The 15,621-nt window shown below is 33.2% G+C and overlaps 1 protein-coding gene across 2 annotated transcripts; it reads right to left on the bottom strand.

The window, feature by feature from the left end:
- LOC109333661 (RWD domain-containing protein 1) lies at positions 5,858 to 11,297 on the bottom strand. Of its 2 annotated transcripts, none has more exons than XM_019569205.1 (11): positions 11,155 to 11,297; positions 10,967 to 11,032; positions 10,778 to 10,842; positions 10,612 to 10,645; positions 10,341 to 10,410; positions 10,152 to 10,209; positions 9,809 to 9,934; positions 7,752 to 7,843; positions 7,045 to 7,123; positions 6,433 to 6,513; positions 5,858 to 6,317 (listed from the first exon to the last, which is right to left on the bottom strand). In XM_019569205.1, the coding sequence occupies exons 1-11, from the start codon at positions 11,159 to 11,161 to the stop codon at positions 6,246 to 6,248; spliced, it is 750 nt and encodes a 249-aa protein (XP_019424750.1). In that variant the 5' UTR covers positions 11,162 to 11,297; the 3' UTR covers positions 5,858 to 6,245. The 2 variants fall into 2 exon arrangements, with proteins under 2 accessions (XP_019424750.1, XP_019424743.1); XM_019569198.1 differs by having other exon boundaries at positions 6,433 to 6,517; positions 11,155 to 11,296.

Raw genomic sequence — 15,621 nt, 5'->3', positions numbered from 1 at the left:
GTATGACATAAATACTTATACTTCATTGTTGTTCTCATACCCCTAATTTTCATCTCACTTGATCAAAGTCAACAATAGTGAGTAGGACCCAAGCCTATCCACTCACATGGTTTGGCGTGATCATGATCAGACACAAATATGGTCGGGTCTAATCAGGTTTAAGGCCGATTTTGGGTTCAAAAATTAGACTCAAACAATATTTAAGATTAGGTGAGGGACAAACATGATCTAGTCTGACTCGTCCCATGGTCCCTCACTTATTATGTGTATGTGTTTCTATTCAATTTTGTATACAGTAATGACATCTCTTTTGTCAAAAGTATCATTAATTTTGTAATTTCTTTATCATATATACATTATTAACAATACATATATCATTTCGTATGTCAAATTACATATTCATAATAGTAAGTAAAATATTGAGAAAACTTTATCTAATAGAGATATGCATTATATTTAATTGGGTCTACGGTCGGATTCAAAAGTTGTCCCAGTTAATATTTGGGGTCAGGTTAGTTTCGGGTCTAGAGTCGGATCCGAGTTCAAAAAAATAACTCTAACAACATTTAGGGTCGGGTAAGGGATAAATGTATAGCAACGAATAAGAACTTTAAAAATTGAAGGTTGAGATTTGTCTAAATGTTAGTCCTTGTGGCAAAGAGTGTAGTTAAACATACTCTCCCCTGTTAAAAACAGAGGCTGAATTGCTACAGAATGCAGTAGTAGTTTATTGACTTGAAAATAGAGTTAAATACACAATGCAAGTAACTGAATAAGGAAACCACTGATCCCACGTATAACAATACCTAATAATAGGGGTGTCAATATGGGCATTGCCCGCAAAAAATGCGGGCAGGACATGGTATTTTTGCCTGTTAGCCCGTATTGCCCGGCCCGTTTGCCCGCTTTATTAGCGGGCATTTTAAACGGGCTCCGCGGGCAGCCCGCGGGCATTACATTCTACACTTTAAAATTTTAATCCAAGACTTTATTATTGCTTGGTTATTTTATAGTTATTATTGCAGACTTGTTAGAGAAAATTATTATCTAATATGGTTAGAGAAACATGTTTTGAATTATTATTATAGAGACTTTGAATTATTATGTAATGTGGTTATGTAAAATCTATTGATTTATTGCATAATGTACTTGATAACTTAGCATTCACCATTGTTGCTTTTTTAATGTAAACAGGAAAATGCCCGCGGGTGGCCCGTTAGCCCGTTTTAAAACGGACAGGGCATGACTTTTTGTCCGTTAACCAATTGCAGGCATGCCCGACCCGCTTAAATTATTGCGGGCATTTGCGGGCGTGGGCTAAACGGGCCGGGCGGCCCGTTTTGACACCCCAACATGGGATTCTACTAAAAAAAAAGTAAAAGCAACAAACTCCCTAACAAATAGCAATTTATTCAGAGAAGAAACACCTAAACATCTTAACACCCTCCCTTAAACTGAATGCCATTTTGCATTCAGTTTAGCATTGAGCTTGAACAAACTCCAAGTAATCCATGCAACTATTCAAATGCTTCCAGCTTTAGACCTTTGGTCATGATATCTGCCACTTGATCTTTACTTCGACAATAAACCAAATCTATGGTTTTATCAGTTACAAGATCACGAAGAAAATGATATCTCACATCTATGTGCTTGCTTCTCCCATGTAGAACTGGATTCCTGGAAAGTTTGATGGTTGAACTATTATCACAATGAATCACAGTAGGCACATCTTGATAAGAATGTAACTCTTCAAGAATCTTTCTTAACCAAATTGTTTGACATGCAGAAATTGTTGCAGCTATAAACTCTGCTTCTGTTGTGGACAAGGTAACAACTTGTTGCTTATTTGATGCCCATGATACAGCAGCTGATCCCATCATAAACACGTGACCTGATGTACTTCGTCTATCATCCAAATCACACGCATAATCACTATCAGTAAAACCAATCAAAACAGGGCTGCCATTTTTCTTGTAAAAAATATCGAAATATGTTGTTCCTTTCAAGTATCGAAACACTCTTTTAGCAATTCTGAGGTGCAGCTCTGTTGGTCTTTCCATATACCTGCTAATCAGACACACAACATACATAATATCAGACCTAGTAGCTGTCAAATACATTAAACTTCCAACAATTTGCTTGAAATAAGTGATGTCAACCCTTTCTCCATCAAGGTCACTTGAAAGCTTCAATCCTGGTTCAATTGGAGTCCGAACTGGATTACAGTTCTCCATGTGAAACCTCTCCAAAATCTCATGAGCATATTTCTTTTGTCTAATAAAAATTCCAGTAGTTACTACTTCAATACAAAGAAAATATTTCATATTTCCTAAATCAGTCATATCAAAATCAACAATCATCGAGTTCTTAAAATCAGAAAACATAGTTTCATCATTACCCGTGAAAAGAAGATCATCAACATATAAGCCAACTATCAATATTTTACCTCCTTCTCCAGATTTGATAAATAGAGTGTGCTCATTGGACACTTTTTGAAGCATGCCTTCTCAAAGTGATTTTCAATACAACTATACCAAGCTCGAGGTGCCTGCTTCAGACCATATAAGGCCTTTTTCAGTTTATAAACCTTATGTTCACTCTCTTTTATCACATAACCGGGTGGCTGCTCAATATAGACTTTCTCATGTAGTTCACCATTAAGAAAGGCTGATTTTACATCAAGTTTGAAGATGGGCCATGAATTTTGTGCCGCTAATGAAACTACCAAACGAATTGTATCTTGTCTTGCTACAGGAGCAAAAACCTCTTCATAATCAACCCTATACTCTTGCTTATAGCCTTTTACAACCAACCTTGCTTTGAACTTGTCAATTTCTCCCTTTTCATTCAGCTTTATCTTATAAACCCACTTCACACCAATGGTTTTTTGTCCTTTAGGAAGATCAGTTAACTCCCAAGTCTCATTTTTCTCTATTGCTTCAATTTCTGCATCTATGGCTTTTTTTCATTTTTCTTCTTTCACTGCTTCATCAAATAGCATAGGATTAGAGCGTGCAAATAGAGCAAAATGTGCAGTAGTATCCTCATCTGATAATTCATCTTCACTCACATAATCTATCATCCAAGTTGGTCTTCTCCTTTGTCGTTGTGGTTCTGAAATAGTGGATTGACCTTCATTTGGAAGTGAAAAACTAGATGAAGGACTTTGAGAAACTTCGCCAACAGACTGAACATGAGGCTGCAATTGTAATTCAGCCCCCTCACTTTCCCCACCAATTTCCTCAACATCAATTAAAGTTTGTGGTTGCTCGGAACTGCTTCTCCAATCCCATGTATTTTCTTCATCAAAGAGAACATCTCGACTGATGATTACTTTCTTGGTATTGGGATTATATAATTTGTATGCCTTGGATTCCTCACTAACCCCAATAAAGACACACTTCACACTTTTATCATCAAGCTTTGTTCTCTTTTCATCTGGAACATGTGCATATGCTATACACCCAAAGATTTTGAAGTGATCAATGGATGGCTTGACTTCGCTCCAAGCTTCTTGTGGTGTTATGTTTTTTACAACAAGAGTGAGACTTCTATTGAGTACATGAACACCCCAATTTGCCGTTTCTGCCCAGAAAGTCTTTGGAATATCCTTCTTCAACAACATGCTTCGCACCATATTCATAATCGTCTGATTCTTTCTTTCAGCCACACCGTTTTGTTGCGGTGTGCATGCAGTAGTAAGTTGCCTCCGTATTCCATGTAATTCACAAAAACTTACAAAGTTATGTGAATTAAATTCACCACCACGATCTGTACGAAGGATTTGAATATACTTGCTAGAATTTTTTTCAACTCGAGCCTTAAAGCTTTTAAAAACAGCAAGAGCTTCAGATTTCTCCTACAAGAAATAAATCTATGTTTTTCGACTCAAATCATATATGAAGGTAATAAAGTACCTTTTGTTTCCATTCGATGTTGGATTGATAAGTCCACAAATGTCCAAATGCACCAACTGTAAGATTTGTTTTGCTCTCCATGCTTTTCCTTGTGGGAAAGAGTCATGGTGATGTTTACCAACAATACAATCTTCACATATTTCTATGGGATTGTTGATATTAGGTTGTCCTTTCACCATGTTCTTCTCATGTAGGATTTTCAAGCCTTTGAAACTCAAATGACCATAACGCAAGTGCCACAACCATGTTGGATCTTGAACTCTTGTGGAGAAACACCTCTGGACACCATACTGAATGTGTAGGGGGAACATTCGATTGGCTGTCATTTCAGTTTCTGCTATTAGGCCCTTCTCTGGATGATGAATTTGACACCTACTTTGTTGGATGATGATGATATAACATTTTTCTTGTAGTTGGCCCATACTAATGAGATTGCTTTCCAAATCTGGGATATAAAACACACTGGCAATTGTATGCACAATGTTGTTTTTCATATGGAATTTAATATTCCTTTTTCCCATAACAGAAATGGAAGAATTGTTACCTAGCTTAATAGTTTCTCTAAAGGTTTCATCCAAATCCCAAAACAAGGATTTGTTCCCACACATGTGATTGCTACAACCAGAATCTAGATACCAAGTATTGCTTGATGAATTATTCTTGTCAATGTAAGCCATCAATAGTACTTCTCCTTCAGTTTCAGAAAAATTTACCTTAGATTCCTTCTCTTTTTCGGGACATTCATACTGATAATGGCCATGCTTGTGACAATGATAACATTCCACCCTTGCCTGGTTAAATTGTGTTCCTTGATTGTAAGATTGGCGTCCTCTACCTCTACCTCTTCCTTGAAATCCTCCACGTCCTCTTCCTTGAAAAATATTTCCTTCATGAGCAGTGACTTTCAAGGCTTGCTCCTCCACAATATGGTTGGTCATCCTCTGTTCATGAACAAAGAGTGAACTTTGCAACACATCAATCGAAAGACAATCTATGTCATTCGATTCTTCAATAGAACACACCACATAGTCAAATTTACGTGTCATTGAGCGAAGGATTTTCTCAATGACTGCAATATCCTCCAGCTTTTCGCCATTAACACATATCTTGTTTGCAATTGATAGTGTTCTTCCAAAGTAATCATTGACTGATTCTTCTTCCTTCATGTGAAGAATTTCAAACTCTTTGCGAAGAGCTTGGAGTTGTGCACGTTTCACCCGTGCAGTGCCTTGGTACTTTTTCTTCATTGAATCCTAAATATCTTTGGCAGTATCCTTCTTTAGGATTGTCTCCAGTATAGCACGATCTATTGCTTGAAACAAATAATTCTTTGCCTTCAAATCCTTCAATTTTTTATCCTCCAATATCTTTCTTTGTGCTTCTGTTAAAATTGACTCATTAGTAGGTTCAATGATGCCAGTTTCCACGAGAGTCCAGTATTCCTTGGATTGCAGGAAATTTTCCATCAACATACTTCAGTGGTCATAGTGACCATCGAAGCGTGGAATAGCAGGTTGCACAAAGTTGTCAGAAGTCATCAAAGAAAAAACTTGCTGCAAAGAGAATGAAAGTTGTTGCGCTTTTTTGTTTTAAATCAGGGCCCAGTATGGAGCTCTGATACCAAATGTTAAAAACAGAGGCTGAATTGCTACATAATGCAGTAGTAGTTTATTGACTTGAAAATAGAGTTAAATACACAATGCAAGTAACTGAATAAGGAAACCACTAATCCCACGTATAACAATACCTAATAACATGGGATTCTCCTAAAGAAAAAGTAAAAGCAACAAACTCCCTAACAAATAGCAATTTATTCAAAGAAGAAACACCTAAACATCTTAACATCCCCATTATTGTTCTATTCACCAATCGAATCACAGTTCTTCCCTAAAATTGTAGTGTGTCTCAACCCTTACGCTTGTGAAGAACACATATGTGTCTTTAGAACCCTTTAATCCTTAAGGAAAACGGAAAATAAGTTAAATACCCATTTGGTAAATAGGATAAGAGACACTTCATAAGATAATTTGTCCTATATGATGTTGTAATTCAAAGTTCGGTGAGATGAGCATAGGATTCTTACATTCACACTAAAACAAATAGGTCTCCTACTTCAGTATGATGAGTAAAATAGTTGCTTATCCAGAAGTCAAGTTTTCATACAATTGAAGAAGAAAACTACACACAAAAATAAATTCTTTTATATCACACTCACTGAATAATAATATCATAAAAGCAAATCCTCCTCTAGTCTAGAAGGATGGTAGAAAGTCCTCAATGTCAGCAATGCAAAGTGCATGATAATTGTTGCATATGGAGTTTAACTAACTATTCTGGAAGTATGAATGGATGAATCAGATTTTTCAGCCAGATAATGCTCAAGCATATCATCTTCATCATCTGTCATGATACACACAAAAACATGCATTTTATTATTGTAATGTAAACTTACTGGAAGATAAGAAAGTATTTGGTTTTTAAAAACAGTGTATCAAACATGGAGAAAGAGAGAGACCTTCGAAATCTTCATCATCAAAATCAATATCACTGTCTTCCTCATCCTCCTCATCGGGTTCGTCCGTGACAGTAGATGCACCTTTCTGTGGAAAAACAAAAAAATCAAGTGAGAAATATTGGAAGGTAAAAGTAGGCATGAACATGATATTTAAGAAATATACACATTAATCAAGATTGTGGTTAATTCTGTTATGAAGTATTTTGAGGGAGATTTATTGATAAGGACCCTTGGGCTATGAATTTTAAGAGCCAGGATGCATTAACCATTGCTGTACTTAATCTTATTATGAAGTGAACTAGTTAGTGGTCATTGGGTCACTTCTGATAAATTTTATAGTCCACAGATCTTGTCTAATGGTCTCAAATTTCTAAAAATGCCTGAATTCTCAGTTTGCAGTCACTAAGGAATTGTTTTAGATTTTATAGCCCACAAACCAATTCTAGGACATCATTAATTTCTAGTAGCTATTTCTTTTTAATTAAGGTTCATCATGTATTTTTTTAGTTGCAAGTAGCAAATTATATGCTTGAATTGCAGAAATTTGAACACGGAAAACATTCATTCAAGACATCAAAAGGAGGAAAAGCTAAAATGAGGCTGATAAAGTACCGCTCTTCCACTTTCAAACCACTGTCGACCAGTGAGCTTCTTTTCCTTTGGGGCTGAAAGCACAGCCTCGGGCATTAGCCTGCAAAATTAGATGAATTGTTCTAAATATCAAAAGGAAAGTTGCTACTGCAGGCAATTAAGTTTTACAGTTAGTTGTTAGAAATAAAAAGATTTGGGGATGAGATTAACGGATATCCTCCCCCTTCAACCTTTTCACTTCAGTTTTCTCCCTACCATAAGTATGCTTTTCAAACCTGTACCCCCACTGATCAGTAGGTCTCACAGACTCACAAGAATATATCACTCTACAGAAACCCTATGTATTTTAAAGTCACATGTTACGGCTTCATAGAGGATTAATCCAACAAGTATTTAAACCATTCCCGAGATAATGAGGTGGGTGACATAGGACTTACTTCCCAACATCCCCCTCCACAAAAGCTTGTCAGACCAGCCTATAGGTTATCTTTAATCCAAGACGGTAGGGCATCTTTCGGCCCATGACAACTGGACAAAAGTTATGTTTTAGCTTGGATACCATATTAAAGTTACATCTCAAAACCAAATGGCAATTAGAAGAGTAGCCCAACTGGTATTTAAACCACTACTAATACAATAAGACAGACAATGTGAGACTTACTTCCCAAAAGATATAAAGCAATTTAGAAACGTGTGCCACAAAAAAAGAGAAACTGCAAGGGGCTTACTTGGCTCGTTCCAGTGCCAGTTCAGCTTCATATCTTTCTCTCCATGCCAAAAATGTATCAACAGTAACTGGTTCCCCATGGGGTACCACTACCTATGAAAATTGTAACATAAAAATTTGTCAGGCAACTTCGTCAACATAAGATACCACATGCAAATTCATGAAATCAACAACCATGCATTAGTATCACTAGGCGGAGTTGGGCGATCGGCTATGCAAATTCATGAAATGATACCAAGAAAATGAAATAGCAGAGGAAAGTATATTTTCATCTTAAATTGGAAACAAGGTAAGAATATAAGAAGATAATTCAATAAGAATGTTGATTTAGGGTTATAATGCATTTCATTACAATGTTCCTTGATAGATATTAGTTCAGGTGAATGAATAGAAACAGTAGAGAAAGAATGAGAATTATTTACTTAAAATGCACTCTCCTTCCTGATATTAAATCAGAACGATTACAGAACTCACGAGGAAAGTAAGAGCAATAGGGTACAAGATAGAAATTCCTCTCAACCCAGGAAATTTGGTAGTCATGGCTCTTCCTCCTAAACTCTCACTGCAACTTAAAAACTGATCTTCATTGTTCCCTTTATTCCTCGATATACCTTATGAGCTAAGATCCCCTTCTCTACCTTCTCAGTCAGATAGAGCTGCCCCTCAATGACAGTCAAGCTGCCATGTAACTAGTAACTGCCTCTTCAGTTATTACAGTTATTTCTCTTATCACACTCCCAATAGTCATTCATGTACCAATTTCAAATATCATAAATCGCGCTTTTTTATGAAGATTTTAATTTTTTTGTTTTAAAAAAAACCAGGTCCGTCAGTCCAGGCAAGTCTGACCAGTTTGATGAAAAAACCTATCAGATTTATGAATCAGCTGATTCAAATGGATAGTCTTAGTTTCTCAGACCTGGCTGATATGGGAATCATTACATCAAACTTATACAGGATTAAAAACATCAGTCTATTCACAGCAGGGGGTGTACAAACTTGATACTGCTTGATGTGAGGAAAGTCCACTGTTAAAAGCCAGGCTGTTAAGAGGGGAGGGAGAACCTCAATTTTAAATGGGTATTCCATGTCTCAGACCGTGCTAATATAGAACTTGCTCCTGCATCACAACACCATCTGGTTCAGCCTATACCTTTCTTTCTCTCTCTAAAAGTTACTGCCTGCATTCTCACATGGAGGGGGTCCAAATCCTGTTCAAAGCATAGAATTATCCTCTCCATTTCTTGTTACTGTGTTTAAAGTGGAGATGCAGTGACGCTGATGTCCAAGAAACTTGACAGTGACTGAGAAGAAGTTGGAGACTTGGAGCTCAAGAAACAGCCAGTAAACATAAGCGCATTTGAAAATATGGAGCACGTTTAGACCTAGTAGCTGTGCTAATTCCAGCTATGGATCAGAAGATGAGATATGTGAGTACATCTAGACCTAGCAGCTGTGCTGATTCTAGCTCTCTAAGGACTTTCACGGTAAGAAATAAAAATTGAGGAGGAAAGTGAGAGAGAGTGAAACTGTATATTCTACTTCTTTTATTCTAATCACTTGAATTACAAAGAATACCTACTATTCTATTTACAGAAGTAATTCTAGTGCATGTGGCAGTTACAAAGTTCTGGAACATTCTATTCTGGAGTCAATTAGCTTGTGCAGTAAGCTAACTATGTTAAGCTTATGCACTAAGCTATCTAACTATTATAACTCCTAATAGTGACTTCTCTAATATTCACTAGTCTAGGCATATCAGCTCAAGTACACAGCCATATCAAGCTAACTTAAGCCATCTAAGCTGTATCTGACTGAGTGACTGACATTGTAGCAATCAACATTTTCTATTAAAATAACGACTCTAAGAATATGTATAGCAGTATTGAATAGTATCCGATTCCAATAGTTACACCATATGCACATAGCCATATTTCACAGACTACTAATAGATGCTCACAAATTCAAAATAAAAGTATATCATTTTATACTTGAAATGTAGCAAGCATTAAACAAACGGAGATTAAAAAAAATTCATAAAATAGCACACAGTCTTACATCATCTTTGGCTGCCTCTTCTGCTTCAGCACCTCCATCGTTGTCTTCACTAAACCGGTCATCCAACCACTCTTTAGCAGAGGTGACCAGTGTGTAGATCATAGCCATACCAAGATTCTCAGATGCCTGCAGAACAAAAGTCATTCATCAAGATTTCCATAACCTTGTAAGTATCCACAGAAAATCTTGAGTTCCATAACCATAGCTATTGTGCAGCACGATAAATGCATACATAACAACAACTAGAGACCTTGTGAACTAAGAGTGGCTAATAAGAAATATTTTGGTTTAAAATGACCAGCTCAAGCATTAAACAGCAAAATAATGCATGGTAAAAGACCACCTCTTGCTGAAGTTTCTCTTTCAAAATCCTTAAATCTTCAGAAGGTATTCCTTGCAAACTGTTACGTATAAATGTAATATAGCAAAGACACCTTAATGTTAGTGCACGATAAACGAAAGAAGAATATTTTTTTCACTGGACAGAGATAATCAATAATTAATAACAGATCATTGTAATACCAACACTGACCTTTTCACATTCAACAGTGGAGGTTCATCAGGATATCTTTCTGTGTGTGAGAAGAACAATGCCAGTTGAGCTGCAATAAAAATATCAACCACACCTTTCATATAACCTTTCATATAATATGTATCTGAATCTCATAGAAAGGATACTAAATAAAGCACCAAAAGTAACATCATATATTTGGAAGAAAAACAACAAGAAACCCAAGCTCTGAAGTACATGTGAAGTAAAACTGAAAAGAAAAGTATACATATCACAGAAAGAAAACAAAAACCTGGATTAGTAATTAATCCATCAGGATCTTCATCCTGTACAAATGTACAACATACAGATAAATGCATGGATAAATTTCTTCCCATTTAATTGATATGTAAAGCAATGTATATAAACCTAACTTCTATATCTTGTGAAAGTCCAATAAACCGTCACATGATTTTTACCTGCGAAATCGTTATCTGAAAACACCGATTGGAAGTACTTAAGCCAGTTTCACCAGAGTGTATTTCTGCCATGAAATACCATATCAAACATAAAAATCAAGCCCTTTTTCCCTCAATTAACAAATAGGATGACCCATTGCATGAAACTCCAACAGTCTTATCCTCTTAAGCGAATAAAATAAATAAAACCTTTGAACTCATCCATAAGTATAGCTTCTAATGCTTCAACCTCCATTTCTTGTTCTTGTAAGTAGTCTATGGAATACAAGTGAACAAAATGAAATTGAAATAACTATGAATTGAATAAATTAAAAAAAAGTAATTTGAATGAAAATTTTGCAATGAAAACAATAGAATCAAATTGAAATTATGAGTACCCGTCATGATTGTTGGATTATTGATTCCTTGTTCTTCAAAGAGAGTGTGTGGAAGATGGCAGTGTCACGGTACCATTACAAGACCTACCCAGTGAAACAAAGCTTCCCCAAAACGACGTCGTGTTAATCTGTATCCAATGCTAAACCATTTATTTATTTTTTTCTTTCACCTTTTTGCTCATGATTGGGTTAATAATTGGTACTTGTATATTCAAAATTGTGAAATTTTAGTGTCTCCATTTTATTTTATGATGAAAAATATCTATATTATATACTTATTATACTATTAATAAAAGCAAAATAAAAATAAGTAATAACCATAATTTTTATATTCTAAACTTATATTTTTGTATTATTAATAACTAATATGAATTTCTATACATTGCTTCCATTGTTTTCATTTTTTATATTAATGTATCATTAATCTTCCACAACTCTCTTATTTCGATCTTTTTTCTCACTTATTTTTATATAATATATTATTTTTGTAATGATTATTAGAAGCACAAAATGAGAAATTGAGATAAAATTTGTGTGTATTATATCAACTACCATATGTTATCTTCTTAAATTTTTACTTTCTATTGAGTTTATATATTGTATTTCTTATATTTAAATTGTTTTTTCTCAAATAATATATCATAAAGGTGATACATTATATATCAGAAAAAATATACATAAATAAAAAATTCCTATTATTAGTGTACCCAAAAAAGTATTTTTACTATACTATCCATCTATTCGTATTATTAATTATCTTAAATACAAATAATACAAATAAAAATGATGATGATATATTAATTGTGTATAAAGTATTATGTTAATAGTTTATTTTAATAACTTTTATTGCTCTAGTTTTTAAGGTGTGCATATTCATAAGTTAGTGTGATATGCATTTTATTTTGATTTTGAAGTACAGTAGTTAGTAGAGTTGATAGATTATTCAAATAATAAAATTATAGTGGTAATAAATCTAAATAAATCAAAGTGAAATGTTTAATTTATGAAATCGACATTTGTTAAAATGAATAATACTTATTCATTTTTTATCATAGGTTAAAAAACCCTTGGTTATATGGTATGAAGATCAACATTCTCTAAAAGACCAATTTTCAAGTTGAAACAAAGAATCAGCACATAAAGATCATATTTTTTGAAACAATGGAATTGAATACTACAAGGATAAATCTCTATAAGGAGTAAAGAAGCATAATCCCAACAAATAATTATAGATCAGCCAACACAAGATTACCACAGATTGAGATAAAGTAATGCATTTATATGACAAACCAAGCTTGAAATAGTGTTGTTTGAAATAGAGTTAGAATAAGTAAAGTTTGTCTACCACATGTTCTTAAATGTTAACGGAATCAAAATTTGGACATTAGTCTAGTCTTAAACCTCAAGAAATGTGATCATATACATGTCTTATTAGGATGAGATAAGATAAAGATGGTTCAGGTTTATCTCAGAAAAATGGTAAACTCGCAATTATAAATTTATCATTTAGACAAAAATGATAAATACTTTAAAAATTTAGCAAGTGCACAAAAATCAAGGTCATTTCCATATAAGAATGTATGTGGACATCCATGGTATATAACCAAATTTTAAGAAAAACAATTAGAGCAAATGATCTCCAATCCCATATTATATTGTTATTCTAGCATAAACAGATACATAGAAATGAGAGCATAATTGGTAAGACTAAGAGTGTGTGTGGGATAGGTTGAAATAGTAAGACATTTTCCTCACATGACCCTAAAATGTTAATCGTCACAAACTTTGAAACCAAATGTAGGAAAATGTATATAATTCAGTTTGATAAATTTAGATGGGGATAGGTCTTTGAACTTCGTAGATCATGCTCATCCTTAATCTACAACATCCATTTATCCCATGAAATTGTTACATTTGGTCATGTTAATTTATGATTTTTTAAAGAAAAAATTATTAAGTATCAACATATAATCTACATGGGAAAACACATTTGAAACATCAATTTTAACACTTTGTCCCTTTTAAAAAACTTAAATACAAAAATATTGTTGTTTAGCCTTCTTCATCAAAAATTCCCCCTTGCTTTGAATTTCAAGACAACTCAAGCAAAAAAAATTATTGGGTGTAAATATCTAATCAAAATAAAATACTACTATAAATTTTACCGAATTCACCTTCTATAAATTCTTTAAAGTCAAAACGCTAAAATTGAGGCAAAATGAGTTTTCCAACGTTCTAAACTGAAACCACTAGAAGTTGCATCAAATTATCTTTTATAGAAGGATCATAGGTCAAATTCACTTATGCTTTGTTTGATAGAGGTGATTTAAAAAGGAAAAAGAGAAGGGAGAGAGAGAAATAAGAGTTTGGCAAGTTCTCTCATTTGGTAGAAAAGATAAATAGGGAGGAGGAATGAAAAACTACATGGATTTCACATCAAAACTCTTCTTCTCCATTGTGAGAAGAAAATGAGGATTAAGTGTGTTATTTTTTCTTTTGCCAATTTTGTCCCCTTTCTTTTTTATATTGACATATCTGTCCTTTTTCTTTTTTATCATAACATGTTTACCCTTTCTTTTTTATCATGTCATATTTGTCCTATTTCTTTCATTATCATCTAATTATTATTATATTCATTATTTATTTCTAAACATCTTTCTACACAATATTGTGAGTCACCCATTGACCTAAAAACATTATTTTTGTGTGTTTTCATGAACTTTAAGATAATTTACGTTTAAATATTAACAACTTATTTAATTAAATATTTTAATTTTAGTTCAACATTCTTTATACCCTTTAATTAAGTCTATATATTTAATCATTAATATGAAATTATATATTTACTATTAACATTATATTTCTTAACATTTTAAACTGATATTTATCTTTAATTTATAATGAAAAATATTATTAATGTGTCTAATGACATATTTGTCTATTTGATAGGTGGAAAGTTAAAGTTCTATTCATCTTCTTTTTCCTTTCTTTGTCTCTCCAACGAAACAATTTACAATTATATTTTTTCTCTTACCTCTTTCTTTCTCCTCATCCTCTTTATCATATCCTTTTTCTTCTTAACAACCAAAGAAAAACTTAGCCACTTAGTGGAACAAGTTAATAAAATGTAAGTTCCAAACATAATAGTCCTCATTAAAATGTAATAAAAAATTATTCAAGATAGGGAACTATATGGTTTAAATACAATTTCAATTAATAATATTATCTTTAATGAATAGGTAGACGATGTAATCACTTTTATGAGTGAGCATGAATCAAGATTGGTTAAATAAGACTTATCCTTTATCCGGCCATAAATGTTGATTAGATTATTTTTTTGCACCAGAGCCCGATCCTAAACCTAAATACAAGCCCCACTGCAAATGTTGATTGGGCGAACTTTTGAACGTGATTGTAGATCCGATTAAATATAATACATACCGTTTTTAGATAAAATCTTTTCAATATTACTTATTATTATAGATATGTAATTTGACATTTGAAATTATATATTAAATATTTTGTTAATAATTTATGTATATGTATATATGATAAAAAATTAGAATATAAATGATACATCACCTTGTACACAATTGAATAGACACATACAAACATGATAAATGAGTGGTTAAATGACAAGTTGGGTGGGTCATGTTTTTTCTTTACTCAACCACGTACATTCATTAGATCTAACTTTTAAACATGAACTCGATCTTATACATGATGAAAAGTGACCATATTTAGACCTAATCGTAATCGGATTAAATCGGATGAGCAAGTAGGGTTAGGTCATACTCACACATATTATTATTTACTCACTATATATAGAGAGATTTTACATTATATGGTCTAAATACAATTTGCACTAATAATATTATAAAAAATATTAGATGAGTTAAGTCTCCAACAAGATTAGAAATGCTATGCACCACCAAACTCCTGTTAGATTAATAAGGAGATTTCAACTTTCTCTTGGAAGGTGACTTCAAATCTTTTGCAATGTACCAACAAAAGTTGGCTCGTAGTATAAATAAATATCATATTAAACCCCACAATAAAAGACAGAAAAAAAAATTCATTTTTCGATATCACCTAGGTTCCAAAAGTAATGTTTTGATCCTAACATAGAGCACACAAGCTCCTTCACAATTCAACTTCACTTTCTCTCTCTTCAGTTATTCTTAAATCTAAACTTTTCATATTTTGGTTTTTTATTCTATTACATATCTTTTGATATTTCTTAAAATTAAGCACATTTTTCACTTAATTTAATAGTTTATTAACTTCTCTTCTAAAATTGTCTTCACTCTTTAATGTATCACCTTTTTTCTTCCTCTTCTATCACTTTTCTGCTATTTTCTATGCAGCACTCTCTCTTGATAACTTTTCTTCCAAAATTTTCCATTCATTCATTAGAAATGATAAATTAATTATGGAAATAAAATTTAATTGCAATATTTAGTAGAA

This window comes from Lupinus angustifolius, chromosome LG02 (genome assembly GCF_001865875.1).
Source record: "Lupinus angustifolius cultivar Tanjil chromosome LG02, LupAngTanjil_v1.0, whole genome shotgun sequence".
Taxonomy (NCBI): domain Eukaryota; kingdom Viridiplantae; phylum Streptophyta; class Magnoliopsida; order Fabales; family Fabaceae; genus Lupinus; species Lupinus angustifolius.
This window is presented reverse-complemented; position numbering and strand designations above follow the sequence as displayed.